The sequence below is a fragment of the Pinus tabuliformis genome, chromosome 8, assembly GCF_031772625.1.
Source record: "Pinus tabuliformis cultivar Carrire ecotype Pingquan chromosome 8, CPIR1, whole genome shotgun sequence".
Taxonomy (NCBI): Eukaryota; Viridiplantae; Streptophyta; class Pinopsida; order Pinales; family Pinaceae; genus Pinus; species Pinus tabuliformis.
Window position 1 is genome coordinate 333,178,918 of NC_142294.1, and position 19,011 is coordinate 333,197,928.

At 34.8% G+C, this 19,011-nt stretch overlaps 1 protein-coding gene across 1 annotated transcript; it reads right to left on the reverse strand.

Annotated features, from left to right (window-relative positions):
* Positions 1-15,100: 15,100 nt before the first annotated feature.
* LOC149235479 (putative pectinesterase 11) lies at positions 15,101-17,993 on the reverse strand. The gene is made up of 6 exons (XM_089368556.1): positions 17,721-17,993; positions 16,395-16,615; positions 16,012-16,183; positions 15,737-15,925; positions 15,403-15,638; positions 15,101-15,296 (listed from the first exon to the last, which is right to left on the reverse strand). The coding sequence occupies exons 1-6, from the start codon at positions 17,991-17,993 to the stop codon at positions 15,101-15,103; spliced, it is 1,287 nt and encodes a 428-aa protein (XP_089224682.1).
* Between the last annotated feature and the right edge of the window lie 1,018 nt (positions 17,994-19,011).

Genomic DNA, 19,011 nt, shown 5'->3' on the forward strand with positions numbered 1-19,011 from the left:
TGTGTGTATATATATACATATAGACACGAAAATTAGGCTCATAGCCGCCAGAATTGCGGACCTCCTTAAGGAATCCTTAGCCGCCGGGCACATGCTAGGAGTCTACCGACAGACGATCATAGTGCAAACCAAAGGTTGCTTTTGTTCAAAGTGTTTGACAGATAGGGTGGGCGTGATGAATGTGAGACACTTCAAAACTTCTCGTCCCCCGCATGAATGGGTCAATCCGCGAAGAGCGTGGCCAACAATTTTTTGATTAGGCAATGAATACAATCATAGAGGGTTCGGTCTCCCTTCTAGAATTTCGGATTAATTGTTTTAGGACCTTCAATTGTAATTTTGTAATGGGGTGGTATTCGTAATTTAATTTTATTATCGAGCAACATTTGTCTTATGATGAAATGAAGGTTCAAATCTTATTGAGTATGTATATGACTTGTTGTGTGTTGGCTAGAAGAGTATGCGATTTTAGAGTGGACATCTCGGCTCTTGTTGAGGCATAAGTTAATTGATATTGTGCGGCTTGCAGGGTGTTTCACCTAACCTAGGTTTATAGTGGCAGCGAGTTGGATTTGATCCTGGGTCTGTTGAGGATAACTCTTACCAGTTATCGATTATCTTAGACTCAAAAAAAGCAAAAAAACATTTCTCTTATGAAGTTATATGCTTAAAATTAGAGATAAAGTATATATGTTTTTATAGATTTAACAGTTAAATAGTGAGGTGAAAGTTTTTTTTGTTTAAACAAAAAATTCTTATACACTTATTTGATAAAAAGTTTAAAATTAAATAATAATAATATTTATATATATTATTATTTTAAATATTAAATTTATTTATAATTTAATATATTTTAAGTTTATAATATTAATATTAAATTGATTTTAGTATATATTTTTATATTAAAAAATAAGATTTCAAATTTACTAAAACCAGTGAAGAATTGAAAATTTAACGACTCTTATATGAGTGAAATTTGTATTGATCATACATAAAAGTGTTCCAGCAAAATAATGTTGACTAATTTATAATGATAAATTAACTCACATTTATAAATAAACGCATTATAAATTAACTCACATTTATATATATATATATATAAACGCAGAGATTGGATTCATTGATTGATGAGTTTTTTTTTATGACATCAATCCTTAACTACGTTGTCAATCGTTATCCACGTTGTCCAATCATGCAACGTTGCTGAATCTTAAAATAAGACGCGGCGCCCAGTCAGACGTACGCTCCAATCTATCTCCCAAAGATCGTGATCCATGCTTTATGGGCTAGACGGGTGGAGCTTGCCACCTTTGTGCGACGCTACGATTGCGTGCAGGCATGGAATTACAAATCTGTTTTACCTGTCAAATCAAACATTGATGACTTTTCTGTTTATGTTTTCTTCAAATTGGTGTGTCAACTTCCTTTAATCATTTTCATTTTAGGTTTTTTTAATGATGAATTTATTTAACATATTTTTTTTTTTTTAATAATCATTTATAGTACGTTTTATTCAAATTTGTGAGTGTTAAGTTCCCCTTATCATTTTTATTTTGGTATTTTTTTAATGAAGAGTTTATTTAACATTTATTCAAATGTGTGAGTGTTAAGTTTTCCTTATCATTTTATTTTGGTATCTTTTTTAATGAAGAGTTTATTTAACATACACTTTTTAATGGAAGTTTATTTTTTTTATAATCATGGCTGGATAAATATACTACTAGTTTTTAAGTGCATTTACTGAAAAGTTTGCATGTTTATTTTCTTATCTAATTTGTCTATAATCCTGTAGGGATTCATTATGGGTGAACTCTTTATGATCAAAATTCCCTAAAGATTTTTAGGTATTTGAATCCATATAATAAGTCAAAAAACCAATTTAAACAACACAAATTAAGATTTGACAATAATTTTTTCATTAAATTCAGACTAGAAATCCACCAAAAACTCCAAAAATTTTCACTTAAAGACTACTCTAATGAATATATGCCCTTCCAAATAAAATTAAAAACAACCCTCCTAATTTAAATGCTATTTACCACATTTTCTAAAACATCTCAAAACACTCAATATTTTTTAGAATTTACAGTTGAAATTATATTACAATTTAAGATGTTTCTATCTAATTTAAGACAAAATTTACTAAAAAGAAATAGCCATACAATTGGAAAAACTCTTAAAACACGGCTCAATTAAACTATTAAGGAAAAAAATAAATAAATTAATATTAACTATTTTATATCCACTCACATCACACTAAAAGGAAAAAATTAATATTAACCATTTTATATCAAATCACATCACACTAAATATCAGTAACATCAATATATATGTTTTTTTAACCACATGGTGAATCGGTAATTGCCTATGCTAATCTATGGGAGACCCATGATCAATCATCGTAGCTGCCACTATAACATCAAGAGTACATCCAACTATCTGCAAGTGGATATACTAAGAACCTATGGTTTTAGCAAAGGGAAACTCTCGTGCTCCCAAAACAGAGTGGGGAATCTGCTTCGGGGATAGGGAATCTGCTTCTCAAGCATCCACCACAGCGCGCCAATTTACTCAATGATTTAATAACTAAAATCCCCTCAATATATTATCAATATATTTTAGGTACATAATGATTCGATAACTAAAGTCCCATTAATATATTTTAGGTACATAATGATTTAATAACTAAAGTCCCATCAATACTTAAGTACTCATCGAGAAGGATGAAAAAAAGAAGTTTATCACCAATTCACTTTTTGCATTAAAGTAGACAATATTGGACATTAATACAATTCTTTTACTTTTATGTCGATAGTCATCGATCACATAAGATGCGCTGAAATCAACAATCACGTGTTTACAGTTATTTATAACTATAATTCTGAAGTCCTTAAAAAAAATGTTAAAACGACCAGAAATCCAACACCATTGACAATATATGGTATTCCAACAGTAAAGTTTTATGGAAAAAATAAATCACCAACAAAAATTCTAACCTAGTGTCCTGGTGCTCCGATTCTAATGATTTTTTCCCATGTTCCGGAAGTATGTGTAGAAAAGAAAAACAAGTTTTCCTCTTTGGGAAAAAATTGCGCGCCTCATCGAGTTACTGAAGTCCATGTTTATTTTTTAAAATTATTGTTCAAATGTCGCGTTATAATTTCACATATTTTTTTATGTTTGACTTGAACTATGTTATGCCATTACTCGGCCGGAGCTTACTCTAAACAATGGACATTTGGTTAATATTTAATATATTTTTCCATGTTAAATTTGCATTCAATATAAGCATATACATATGTTCTGTAATTGATTATTAAATTTGTTTCTATAGCCTAGCATTATTGAATTTCTCTTTATATGAATAAATGAATACGCTGCAAATTAATTTCTTCTATATCAGAGTTTCAAACTGACGTGAAACTCTTAAAAATAAAAATACAATTACTAAAATTTCATAAATTACCCTTTAAGTTACCTTGTAATTTGCTAGTAAACACACGGAATAGACATTCCAATCTCTCTCGCAAACTATACCGCTTGTGGATCGTCTCCCAATCACTCTGGCATCATAAACACATTTTAGTCATCGAATAATAACATATTATTATATTCAGGATTTCACCTAATGCGCTGTGCCTAGTCCAAAAATAACATTACAATGTAAATCAAACAATGCCCCTCATAATTCATAAACAAATCTTCCAAACTAATGGAGAACACTGTAAAGGAACAAAACCAAACCAAAAAATTGAAAGCCAGAGGGAACACACCACAACAAACCAAGTATTCATACAAACCAAAGTATGCATGATAACTAAAAGTAACAGTCACCAACCAATAAAATCAAGAAATTATAACTGAGAAAGAATTAAGAAAGTTGTTGTACCAGTGAATATCGTTGTAGATTGGAAGCATCGATTCTTTGAGTACTTCTTCAGCAGTGGAGGCTGATCCAAACCCAACAGCAACCTCCAAACCCAACAGAAACAATCTTTCCCATTACAAGAGAATGAAATCCTATCATTGTATTATATGCAACAGTGAACAACAACAAATTCTTGAGTATAATAGGATTCTGTTAAGAAACAGGTGCTATAATATGATCCTGGTATACATCAATCTCAAATTCACCTCAACGCCCTCCCAACCAAGAAAAAAAATGTGGGCATGAAATATGTGGTATGGCAGAGCCGAGATGAAGGATACACTGAATGAATGAATATGCTTACTCTTGAGTCATTCACATGGATGGAATTCACCAACCACAATCTTTACTTTCCGAAGAAATTATTGACTTCTTCAATATTTGCGGTGTCAAAGTAGTCCAATTCAGCGCTTCACTTTTGCACGATTAATTTTCGACCTCATGAAATATTCTCCCATCTCTTTTGAACTTCTGCAGACTCCACAGCCTCAATCATAATTTGTCTTTGGTACTCTAGAAATGTCAATATTCATATATGTTAATGAAAGCCTCATTTGAAATCAACCAATGCCCGCTTCTCGTCCACAACGTCAACAATTACAACAAGCTTCACATAGTGAAGCCTATAATTAACAAGGGCTACACGCCCAATCTCGACATAGCGTCTTAAATTAACAAGGGCTACATGCCCAATCTCGACATAGCTTCTTAAAGGCATGATGTCTCCATGCTCTTCTACTCCTCGTGCTCCATCAGTGCCTGTTCCTTCCCATAAAAAACCGAGAAAATATTCTCAGTCTACCGGCATGAGTGGTGCTTCACTCTGCCCACACTCTTTACACTTCCTCTGTAAACTCTTACGAGTTTTTATATATAAAAAATTTGGAGCACCACCACGAACACCTTTCCTTTGCCGGCCCGCTGGCCTTGTAGGCTTTAACATAATTTAGTGCAACACTAATTTTCTTTGGGGGTAAATGCTAATTATGGTTAAGAGCACAGAAATTCCTTAAATGCGCCGCCTGCTAGAACTGCACTTTTATTAGCAATCAAATCTCGCCCTTCTCATATACTTTCCGTATGGGAAATTTAGACGTGGGATCCTGGAAACTTTATTAGCAATCAAATCTTGCCAAACATTCTGTGTGATATTATGAAACTGGTTATTCGGGATCCTGGAAATGGGAACCAGGTGTTACAGATTTTGACAGGTTCAATTGGAAATGGGACGTCATTTTGACAGGTTGTCGATTTCTAACCCACGCCAAACTTGACGGGAACCAGGTGTTACAGATTTTGACAGGTTCAATTGGAAATGGGACGTCATTTTGACAGGTTGTCGATTTCTAACCCACGCCAAACTTGACGGGACAAAATTTCTGATGGCAGTCAAATACGTTATGGAACGCCAAATAAGTCCGGTGGGACGTCAAATTCCAGGCCTGGTTGGATGGTTACTTCTTAGTCACCATGAGTTTCCAATGGCCGTGCTTGGCATGAACTCTGAGGGAAAGTCAATCCCTCTCGAGTTCTATCAGCGCAAAACCTTAATAATATAGAGTCCACGATGAACTTTCGTTTGAATACAAACAAATGGTTTATTTTATTTCAGAATAAAATTTATACTATAAAACTAGAAAGAACATAAATCTTATTTTATATATACCATTATCTGTTGAATAAAATAATTTAATTTTTATATATCTACAAAAATAATTAAAATAAATAACCTAAAATTACATAAGAATAGAAAATAAATTTATTGTTTATTTAGTTTACAAAACTTAAACTCAACCCTTTTTTGGGTTAATTTATGTGAAAAGTGTGAGTAAATCCTAAATTAGGTATTTGTTTAGGTAGAAGTCAAATACTTAATTTTTAATCATACGCCTTAATATCTGCATAATAGTGAAACTACATCATGAGGATTTTTTTTTAAGAAGAAAAAGCAGTATGGAGTATATATATTATGTTTAAAAAAGAGATCTGAATATACAGAAAATATGATGGGCTTTTATTTTCACCTGGACATAGAAATATTTTGAAATAAAAATCAATAAAATGATTTTTTATACAACTTAATTATTAAGATACCAATATATTTGATATTTATAAATCAAGTTGTGATCTTAACAATGTGTTTTCATTTAAATTTTAACAATGTGTTTTCATTTAAATTTTAAATGTTTTTAAGTCATTGTTAATTAATGAAATCTTTTGGAAAGTATAATCATATTGGAAAAACATACATAAACATTTGAGAATGTATTTCAATCATATTTATTATTATAGATTATTTTAATATATTAAAAAAATTATTATAATAAAATTATTATATAAAACGTTTTAAGATAAATGTTTTGAATATATAAAATAATTTATATAGGATATGAAAATATGTATAACTTATTCATAATATTATATAAGGAAAGAAATCACATTGTTATGGACCATAGAGAATATTATATTTATATTTCTTTTAAAAGAGATATCTTTAAAGAGTTGTTGGGTGAAAACTTAACAAATTTTTTGAAAGTTGAGATGATATTGAAATGCTTAAGCATATTTTATCTATATATATGAAATAGGTTTTGATAGTTTTAGCAAGAAGTAATAATTAGGGTTTATTAAGGTGACATGATGACAACGGAAGTTAATTTGTAAATTCTTGTTGATCATTTAGCTAATGTGAAAAATATAAAGGGGAAAATTAGTTTTGGTTTAATAATGTAATTACTTGGATTATTGTAGTTTTTTTTGAGTTTCTTTATTTCATAGAGTGTTAGATTGTGGCTGTGCATTAATAAGTGTATGGGAAGAATAAAGATGTGAGAGTTTATCATAAACATCATATTATAAACCTAGGAGCATAGCTATCAACATTAAGAAGAGGTCATTAGATATGGATTGTTATATGTAATGAGGTAAATTAGTTGAAGTAACTTGTGGAAGTAAATAAAACACTAATTATTTACTGTAGATGTGGAGAAATTATAAATGATCAATCTAAGAGGATACAATACAAGTGAAAATTGAAAGAAATAAATATATGCTTTAAAATGGTATGAAACTACCCCAAGAGGATAGTAAACATATTATTAGAATGAGATGGAAAAAATAATAAATATAAAGAGACACCAATTTTAAGAAATGAAGAAAGGTTTGTAAGTTTGGTCCCAAATGTTCATGGTATCATATGATAAATAATCTTAGCTCATAGTTCATATTCATTGTTTATACAAACAAATGAAACTGATTTTGTTGATGAATCGTGATAAGAATGCTTATGGAATATTATTTCTCTATATTTGATATGTATTGAGATCATTATAATATTTATGATGTTATGTTATGAGGTTATATTGACATGTCGTTCCATTTATTATGAGATGTCATGATTACCTTTGATTTTATAATATATGATGATATTTCATGGTGTGGCACCAGTAGTAATCACATGTGGATTATTTTATTACGATGTTATAACTAATGCATTGATTGCATGTTGAGGTGTGGTGTTTGACAAGAAATCTACAAATGGGCCATGAGGGCCAATTTATTTGATGATATCGTGGGAGCCCATACCCACGAGGGAGAATATGTAACACCCTATGGGATGGGATGAAACTCAATAAACACTACATATGCTAGTGGATCCTTTGTCTTATATAGTTCTTGAGGGATTATGGGACCATCTTGAGGAGGATGAGTGTCTGATATTGGATTGGGATGTCGAATTCGAAAGTGGGTATGAGCATTCGACGCATAGGGTTGTGCACCTTAGTGAGTGTGGGGGGAGTTGGGCCAACCTTGAGAGATTCCTAGAGTCATTGAGTACTGACACCGAATTCCTACCTTGGGGTAGATGAGGCCTAAACCTTGGGGTGAGTCTTGGGGCTATGGTATAGTCCAATGAGGCTTTATGCCTGGTTCTCAAATTTGGGAAAAAGGATTGAGATTCATTGGGATTTCGCTGGTGTTGTGTAATTTTCGATGCTTGCTAGTATACTAGTTCAGTAGAGGATGTAGTCCCAAGGATCATGATCCATGCTTTATGGGCCAGGCGGTTGGAGCATAACACCTTTGTGTATCACTATGATTGTGTGACTTGCCCATTTTCTCTAAGTCAATCAGTCGGGTTCCTAATAGATTTGTTGACATTTTCTTTCTTGGATGTGAATTTAGTTGAATTGGGTGGTGTCAGTAATTATTTTACGGGTGGTCAAAACTTAGTTTGTTGAAATTCAAAGGGTAGCATGAAATAGTGAAGAGCTACCATCGCCTGAAGTTCATTGAAATTTGAAGGAGTACATCAATACATAATTTTTTTCATCTTGGTTATTTTACGCAATTGAGATTCGAAGGGTTATTGTGTGAGCGACAATTTAATTTTTTAAATCTAATTAACGGATTTTTTTGTTTGTTTGTATAGATATGGATAAAGAGGACAAAAAGAACACAAAAATTAGTGATAGAGTATTTTCTTGTTTAGTTGTGTAAGTGCCCTTAATATTTTAAATCTAACCAACGGATTAAAAGTTTGGTATAAATTTGAATAAATGGGACAAAAAGAGGAACACACAAAGTAGTGATAGAGATAGTCCATTCAGATGGATTCCCAAGGCTAGTTGGGAGTAGGTAGAGGAGTGTATAGGCATTTCCTCTTGATAGTTGTTTAGTGATGGCATAGGGAGTGTAGAAACAGATATATTTTCCAATTTCCTGTCGAAGTTTTAGCCAATGAAAATACTTCTGTAGTATGGCCATCGTTTTCTCCACACCAAAGTGTCATGTGATCCAACTATAGTGTACCTCCAAAATCAGCTTGGCATGCTCACTTTAAGGAATGCAATGGTGGCCTAGGTAGCATAATAATGCATCCTGGAGGTGGAAATATGGAATTTTCTTTCCATCCACTAGCATTTGGTATGTGGTGGTGATCTCCGGATCATTTTTGTATAGTTGCATCCATCCATAGATCTCGTGGCCATAAGAGTTGAGAACAATAGTTAGTGTTGCAAATATGGGTCGACTGAGGCAATCTGCAACATGATTGGTGTTGTGCTTCTTGTATTTAATTTTCAAGTGGAATTTTCACAGAATGTATCCCACTTGTGATGTCGATCATTATGTGACTTCCCTTGTGTCTAGATAGACTGAAGAGGTCAGTGATCTGTGTGGATGACCATCTCCTTCCCTAGAATGTAATGTTTCCCTTGTTGGCATGCTTGCATGATGGAATAAATCTCTTTATCATAGGGTATTTTCGAATTCTATAGGAAAGTGTCCCATTATGATAGGCCATCGGATGCCCCTATTGGGTGAGAACTACACCAATAACATAGTAGGATGCGTCTGTCTCAATTTCAAATGGTTGTTACAAGTTTGGCGATGTGAGTACATGTGTAGAGCAGAGGTGGTGCTTTAGCTCAACAAACAACTTTTGTTGGGAATTCGACTAGAAAAAATTTGCTTTTAATGTGTCCTTGGTGACCTTACTCAAGGGAAAGTGATATGAGAGAATACCAACACGAACCTCCAATAAAAATTTACAAGGCTGAAAAAATGCAAAGCTCTGTTAGAGTGGTTGAGGTTGGCCAATCTCGACTCACTTGGATCTTAACTAGATCCACATGCATGTCTTGCTGATCAATGACGTAGCCCAGATATTGGACATGTCTCATGCCAAATCTGCATTTCTCCGAATTGGAACATAGTTTATGTTGTTGCAAGGTTTGAAGGACACATTGATTGTGTTGTAGGTGCTATTTCCAACTCTTGTTGAAGATGATGATGATATCTAGATATACACCCATGAATGAGTTGGTGAAGGGTTGCAAGATGTCATATGTCAGCCTCATAAAAGTTGCAGGGGCATTGGTTAACCTGAAAGGCATGACCCACGACTAAAAAAGGACCTCCCTGGATTTGAAGGTGTTCTTCCATACATCTGTGGGTTCTATTGAGACCTCATAATAGTCATACTTCAAATCAATCTTACTACAATACTTGGCCACCTTGAGGTGGTAAATAATATCATCAATCAATGGCATTGGATACCTATCCTTAATAGTGATTTTTTTTTAGTTTATGATAATCAATGTAGAGTCTTCATGTTCTATATTTCTTCTATACAAGTACAATCAAGCTCCCACAACATGAGGAACTTGGTCAAATGTGCCAATTTTGCTACAACTCTTGGATATTCTGCTTGATTTCTTCATTTTCTAGAATGGAGTGATGATATATCATCCCATTAGGTAGAGGTGCTCTGGGGGTTAGATTGATCGAATGTTTGACCTGACAACAAATAGGTACCCCTGTGGGTTAGGAGAATATGTCCCTATATTGTTCCATGACATTATTCACCTGATTTTGTTGCATAGGGGAACTCTTCTTGGGGGCCATGGATGTGGTGACTATCTTCCCCTTACTTTGAGAGAGAATCAGAAAGAAAATAAATTTCCCAGTCCGGGAGATGATCTTACTACATTGGTTAATGTAGATCAAAGAGATGGCAGTAGGCAGGGCTACCTATGGTATCCTGTATAACTTATCACCCAAAGTAATAATAACAGTGAAAGCCCTAGACACATACAATCACAAAGCATGATGCTTCCATAAGTATGGTTGGCCTAATAGCACATCACAAACTTCAAGAGGAGAAACATCACACAGTACCTCATCCTTGAAGGGCTTCTTGTTGTAGGGAAGGTGACACTGCTGGCTAATGCAGAGATCTCATCCTTGACTAAGCCACCCGATGGTGTACAACTGTGGGTGTGGTGTGGTCGGTAGGCCCAAATGCTTCACGACCTCTGATAAAATGAGGTTCCTTTGGTTCTCGCCGTCGACAATGAACTACAACAAAGAAACCTTCATCCACATCTCTAAGTGGAAGAGATGCCCCCCCTCCTCTGGATCTTCAGGCTCAATATTCTAGACCTTATGGTGGCAACAATGGCACTGGGTTCTGTTTCAATAATCTAATTCCCCTTGTTGTTCCCCTTGTGAGGTTCTGGGTCATAATCAGAACATCCATCAGACTCTGAATATTTTAGCTCGGCCACTAATGACTCCTTCGTGTGACACTCATTTGTGTTGTGAGTGGGGCTCTTGTGGAACTCACACCACTTTCTTGTTTCCTTTGTCTTTGTGGTGCCATTCTTTTCTTGCGGTTTCGATGGGTTTTCCTGGGTTGCTCCACCTTAGCTATGTCCCTTGTTATGTGGTTTGGGGGTGCTCTTACCCTCCTTCTGATTCACAGGTCCAAAGTAGCGCTTATTTTGTTTATAGTTTTGTTCAATATTAGCAGCATATCGATATGTTTCACTAAGCGAGGAGATGTCTAGTAACTCCATTTCTTCCTGAATGTATTTGTGTAGACAACCACGGTATGAAGCAAAAGCATGAAGAAGAAACATCTTATCATCACATAGGAAAGAATATAGATTATACAAACATGTTCTTAAACATATCTAAACATTGCAACATATGGTTTGTAGTTTTTATATATGTGGCATGTGTGGAAACACACAACAATAGTGCTTCATTCCTTTTCACGATTGTTGAGAACAATAGATGGGGTGCAAACCCCATGGGAAAAAAACATTTTTTAGGAGGGAAAGCCTAATAAGGATTATACTAGGATATTTTCTCATCTCTAAAGGAAAACACATTGGTGACATTTTAGGAGTCAAATAATTATTAGGTTGATATGGTTCTTGTATTGATAAGTTTTATCCCATGAAAGGAGCAAAGTAAAGAAAAACCCATTAATGACATTTTAGGAGTCAAATCATTATCAAATTCATATGGTTTTTGTATTGGTAAATTTCATCCATAAAAGAAGCAAATTCAAAAGTTTAATAGTAAACAATAATAAGCATCATAGTTAAAAAATAATTGTGTGAAAAACATTAAATATGGAATTATAAAAATAATTAAAATGAATTATGTGAATTAAAATTTTAACTAAAAGATGTTCTAATATCTCTATCAAAACAACTACACATGTTTTATAGATGGAATATTATTTAATAATAAAAATAATAAATACACACTTTTTCATAATATAGTCCTGCATGAACCCTTGTGTCAATGTACCTTTAAATATTAATTACAAGTATGTAAATATAAATGAAATGAGCATTTGCAATAAACCTTAGCCGAGTAAGAAAAATTCCATTAAAGTTGTAACAAATCATATAATGGGAAAGTAAAGTAGGTTCAAAATAGACAAGAGAGTTGATGTAGTTCTCCTCCCACGTCAACATAGAGCGAAAATAATTTTTCACATTTCCATTAACCATATTATAGAGCAATCCAAATGAAAACAATTTATTTAAAGAGAAATGAACTAATTAGGGTTCCATAATGATTGGTCCGAGCCCTACCCTAATTCCCTAATGATTGGTTTGAGCCCTCTCCTAATTCATGATGAATCCAATCTAGAATCAATATTAATTATCTCGTAGTGTTTATGATTAAACATCGTGCCTTGTGATTTTTAGACTTTGTCTGGTATTATTTGGATCTATGATTTAGTAATCATATGTTTCTTTTGTGCTTTATGAAAATCCAAGGCACATTTCTAAACCTTAAAGTGTTTGTGTCGATTTCTTTTATGGTGACTATATTTCTTTTCAATGAAATATATATATTCAACCATGGAAGGAAAAACAAAAGGTTAAGATGAAAAGAGGTGGGAAAATAAATCGATTTTTATTTTCGAGTTTTAATAAGTTATGTTTTATGATGGTTGTATTTATAATACAGAAAACCTGCTATGTTTTATGTTTTCTAAGTTTCAATATAAAGTTTCAATATAAATGTAAAGAGAAAAGAAAAATACCAGAAGTAAAAATAATGGAGGGAAATAGGAATCAATTTTTTAATCATGAAAGTTATGAGAGTTAAAAAAAAAGATAGGAAATATAGAGGTGGAAGAAACTTCGTTGGTTTGGAAAAGGGGAAGATAAGAAAGGAGAATGCAAAACATAATGGTTAATTAAGAGTGATATATTATAAAATATATTATATAATGAAAGGAAGAGTATGTGAGGGTGGAGTTGGGGAGATACAATGCAAAATATAATGGTGGCACAATAATGAAAAAGATAAGAAATTAAACATGTTATATAAAGGTGGTTGTTAATGGAGGTACAATGTAAAATACAATGGCGTGTACGGAACATAAAGAAAAAAACATTAAACAGGTTATATGAGTGCAGGGAAGATATACTGCAAATCATAATGGTGGGGGTGGGGGTGATATAATGCAAAACATAATAGAATGGTGGATATAAATGTTCAATAAATAAAAAATAGATATAAATACTCCTCACCCTATGCTCTAGTCTTTCACCCATTGAAAGCATGACTATGTTTGAGAATCTGATGTACAAGAATAATTTGTACAACATGGAATCTAAGAGGCTCCCCAAGATTGCTTCTAACTCTAGCCAAAACGCACACCTGTGGCTCAAGTGAGGTTGGTATAAGGATGCCCAAACTTAGCTCGACCATTGGAGGATAAATGACGAGATCATTTTGGAGAATAACGATAATATTAAAATCACTCTTATTTCCAAATTCAAGGATAAGCTGTGGGATGATAAGCACTTAAAGGGGAAAATGAAGTTAAGATATTATAAGCACGTGATCAACCCACTCTTGCTAGCCAAAATTATCTTTTTGTCTAGACTAGTTCTAAGAAGAAAATGAACATTGCAAAGACTAGAACTAATTCTCATAAGCTTCCGTGGGCATTGGTCTATTCCCAAAACACCTTGGGATGAAAGAATTTGCCCCTTAGTGATACTAAGAGAGTTGAAAATGAAAACCACTTTCTCTTGGATTGCCTAAACTTACTCACATCCATTATCTTTATCAAAACATTTATCACACTACCGACCTTCATTACTTGTTAAGTCAACAAAACTATACTAATCTTGGAATGTTTCTCTCCCTTCTTTTTGATCATAGAAATCAACTATGAATGAACCTTACTTAATCACTTTCTTTCTTGAGGCCAGATAAACCATATTAATCTTAGTAAATGTTAATCACCACCACCATCATCATTTTTTTTTTATTAATTATATATATATAGACATAAATATAAAAATAATCTTAGATATTTCATTTTTAATGTTTGATAAATTTATTTAAGGAAAATTACTTTAACTATTATTACTAATTCTTTTTAACATTTATTAAATACTATTTTTAGTTTCTTAATATTATTTCTTTCAAAATAATTATAAATAATATTTCTAAAAACACAATAATCAAATAAAAACATATTCAATGAATAAATAATTAAATATAAATTGAAATGAAACGTTATAATTGTAACCTTTGTATACATTAAGAATGAAAGATTTTCTAAAAATTACCAATAAAACGATTGCATTCATAATGGAATTATTTTTAATTAAAACAACATTTACTCCTTTATCCAAGACTTTCAAAGCTAAAGTTAAGAGTTAAGTTTAGAAACCTAAAGGAAAGTTTAAGAATGCAATGGACTTCTACTATTTAGCTTAGGGAATCTTAGAATTTTAAAGCCAATGTTGGAGTTATAATTAAGTTTGGTAACATAAAAGAAGTTTAAGAATGAAACACATTACAATTTGTAGGGTAGATAAGACATCCGAAAAAAAGGATAAAGTATCCTTATATCATATCGTTGAATTGTCGCCCAAGAAATCAAGAATCCTCTTAAACAAACATAGACAAGAATCCATTCAGACCTCCCGGATTAGAAGTGGACGCATTTCGAGAAATATAAGCCAATAAATTGTGTTATTACATCAATGTCGCTGTTGATACTTTTAAAAATACACGAATTCCGATGTAGATACCATTGAAAATACAAGATTCTTTACGAACAAATTGTGGATGGAGCAATGGTTAAACAATTCCAGCACGGGGAACGATAACAAACGAAAGAATAAACGGTTTGGGAATGTCCACTACGCTTTCGTTGGGAGCAACGCTAAAGAATATGAGTGACTGAACAATTATTCAAAGCAACCGACCAATGGGCAATTTGGCTTATCGCAATCTCCAATTGCTTGAGATGATACATGGATGCAGCTTAACGTACAGATATCAACTGGAATGATCAACCAGGTGTTAAAACCCAGAGATTAATGGTATGATACTTCAGCCATGTCGTGGAACCAAATTGGTAGCTCTCTGAAGGCGAGATGGTATGTCACTTATCCAATTCTGCCCATCAATGAAACCGGTGGTCAAAAACGGTGCAACCTCCTGATCGCTTAGATCCCGTGACCATGAAACTCTTCCTTTATCTTTTGCTCCAGGTCCAGAGCATTTGTACATCCCATAGAACACAGTCCTACACAGAAAATAAATTAGAACAATAATGTTATTAGAATTGAACGCTAGCATTCCACCTATGGACGTGCGTTAAATTTTCTGGAGTTTGGAGAACAATAGCTTACGATTGTCTGGTGGGATCTTTCCAATTATCCCAACCTTCTGCGAAGATGATGTCAGCAATGTAAGTGTAAGCAAACACAACTCTCGAATAACTTCCCCATGCCCTGCCGAGGTACATTAATCCATTGCCCGTAATCTTGCAATTTAGAAAGACGTAGCCCGTGCCGTCACTAGGAGAGGATCTACTCTGAGCTGTAATTGCACCATTTAGCTTAGGGATTGTATGCAGATGGCATTTCTGCGAATAAACATTCAACCATCACAATCTTGATCAGTTATAAACTCTGAAACCAAAACAAATATGAAAATACTGTGCATGATTTCAATTTAGTTTACCTCATAAACAGATTGTCCATCACCGCATATGAAATCTGTGGCGCCTTCAATAAAACAGTTTTTGAAGTAATGCCTCCCACTGTCATCCAACACAGTGTCTTGATAACCAAGAAATCTGCATCCATAAAATGCAGAGCGATCTCCTGAAATCCTTAGCGCCACAGCTTGATCGCCGGGACCATATGAATTCTGCACCACACCTCCGTTCTTTTAAATAAACTGTGGTGACTATGATCTAATATACAGTAATTATTTTTTATTTAATAACGAAATACCTGGATTGTGATATATCTCGCCATGAAATCTGATGCAAATACGGACACCGTTGCGGAATAATATGTCCCTCCAGTCGATTTAGCACTATCATTCCAAGTGATGACGGTGTTGTTGGCAGTTGTGCCACTCAGAATTATGAAAGGTTTCTCTGCAGGAATCGTGACCTTCTCCCTGATCACATTAAGCCACTAACAGTTCAGTTTCTCGCCGTTAAAGCATCGATTCTATGCATAATTTAGTATATGATTAATTTCATTTCATGAAAAATATATCCGTTAAGGCATGCAAAGTTAGATGGCTGCTATCTGCGGTGAAATCTTGCAAATCCTTTCAGCTCTAATCGTTATTCTTATTAAACACTGGGCATTCATTAATGACTCACTTATAAATGCCGGGTTTAACACGAATTAAGATGAGGTTCGTGTTGTTAACTGGTACTGCGTTGATGGCTTCCTGGATCGTTGTGAAATCGCCAATGCCCTTCTGCTTTGCTCCTACTATAACTCTCGCTACATCAATAAGTTTTCGAGAAGCCAAGAAGCCGTTCTGTGCATGACTCCTACGCATCCTGCCCATAGAAAAGGCAGGTTGAAGAGAAAACGCCTGCAACACTGTAAGGAACATACAGAAAGAAGCTAATCTCTTAAGCTGAGCCATGGAGATAAAAACAACGCTAGATCTTGGTGAGATTTGTGATGAAAAAATATTATTCCACAAAGCACGGAGTTACATAGAAACCACACACTATTACAGAATTCTTCAATCGTGTGTGTGTATATATACATATAGACACGCAAATTAGGGTCATAGCAACCAGAATTGCGGACCTCCTTAAGGAATCCTTAGCCGCCGGGCACATGCTAGGAGTCTACCGACAGACGATCATAGTGCAAACCAGAGGTTGCTTTTGTTCCAAGCGTTTGACAGATAGGTGGGCGTGATGAATGTGAGCCACTTTAAAACTTCTCGTCGCCGCATGAAAGGGTCAATCGGCGAAGAGCGTGTTGGGTATTTTTCAATGGGAAAATACCAAAAACCATTCAAGCAAATACCACAGAGGCAATGCTCTGTTTCTACTGTTCCAGGATCATTTGCAGAGAACCTCTTTAATAAAAAATTAACTCAGAACACAGCATTACACAGTCACAACACATTTCTATTAATTTAAAACTGAAAGACTGATACAAATTCCATCCTCTGTGCAAAGAGGGATTCACAAAATAAAACTCTGCTGCTCTCACAGATTTTCACTGCTGTGGATATTACATAAATTGTCCTCTGTTCTTCAATGGCTAAAAACAAAACATTACAGCCTTCAAACTCTATTCACACTGCTGTGCGTTCTATTCATTTCCATGACCTACTACACACACACATTACATTGTCAACTGCAGCACCATTCCAATGATATCTCGCACTGCTGTGCGTTCATTACAATCCCATGAGCTCTCGCACTGCTGTGCGTTTAAAAATTAACCCACACAACGCTACGCAGCCACCACTCTTTTTCATAAAAAAAAACTATGGCACATATATACATTGTGCGAAGGCACAATACAAAAACTACCAAAAAAAAATTAACGCGCAGACCCACAAAAAAAATTTACCACGCGGGCTTACATAGCCATATATAAAAAACATATATAAAAAATAACGTGGCCCATAACCATATTAATTGTCCTCACCAAATTCTACGTATGCCCATTACCTTATTAAAGGCCTCCACCAAAAATATACGTAAATGCATTAAAGCCATGTCGTTTCCTCCACGGCGGTCAACCACAAAACTTTCAATCCACGCAATGCATTGAATTGACTTGACGCGGACGGGCTGCAACTTCGGAGATCGACGGTGGAGAACACACAACCGGATCGGACGATGGAGAGGATATCGGAAGGCGCTTAACTGCTGAGCTTTACCTTCCGATGGGTCAAAGTTGCCTACGTCAGGCAAGAGCCACGTGCCAGCACCAAATTGCATCGGAGCAGATAGTACGGAAACAGCTTTTCGTTTGATAGCGGTGCGATATGCCCTGGCCGGTTTGTGGTTTCATGCTGGCGGTTTTGGGCTGCGTACGTAGGGCGTTGAAATTACATTTTCAACACTCCCCTTTAATTTCAACTGCTGGGCATTCGGTCATACCCAAACACTTCCTCACATGGAGGGATTCACTAACTGCTGTTACAAGAATATCTTCCTCACATAGAGGGGTTCACCAATCTTCCTCGCATAGAGGGATTCACCAACTGCTTCTGCTGCAGTTCATAAACAAACAAAGTTGTCTTCCTCTTAATAGAGGGATTCACCTGAAACTGTGCTTAAGAGCACCTTCCTCATGACAGAGGGATTCACCATGTGACTGTGCTTAAGAGCACCTTCCTCATGACAGAGGGATCTACCAAACTATGCTAGAGAGCATCTTCCTCTGAACAGAGGGATTCACCAATGACTATGCTGAAAAGCATCATCCTCTTGATAGAGGGATTTACCACACTATGCTGAAAAGCATCTTCCTCTTCACTGAGGGATTCACCAAATGACTGTGCTGAGAAACACCTTCCTCATTAACAGAGGGATTACAAACAGACACTGCTTTACATGCAGTTTCAAAAACAAACAATCATTGCACTGCTGTGTGTGCAAACTCATTACATTGTTCTTTTATGCTGCTGCATATTCTCTGCTGCACTGTTGTGCCATCTTCTTTACTGCGTCTACTCCACACTGCTGTGTCTACACTTGCTGTTGTGTTGCTGCACTTCACTTACATTTCTTTGCAAACTCTGCATTGTTGTGCCTTCCCTTTCTCACATTCACACTGTTGTGTGAGAATTCCTTACTTGCGCACTTATGCGTGCTTCCCTTCTTCACAACGGGAAAACTTTTCTTCACGCTGCTGCGTGCTCCCCTTCACTCATTACAATCATACTTCTGCTGTGTCTCACTTGCATTTCAGATGCAACCAACACACTCACTGCTGTTGCATATATTGCATTTC

Coding starts and splice junctions, on each gene's coding strand:
- LOC149235479 (XM_089368556.1), bottom strand. CDS start 17,993: ATGCAATTTGGTGCTGGCACGTGGCTCTTGCCTGACGTAGGCAACTTT. Junction 16,616..17,720: donor TGGTGGAGGCCTTTAATAAG/GTAATGGGCATA, acceptor ACAGTGTTGCAG/GCGTTTTCTCTTCAACCTGC. Junction 15,297..15,402: donor AAAGATCCCACCAGACAATC/GTAAGCTATTGT, acceptor TTTTCTGTGTAG/GACTGTGTTCTATGGGATGT.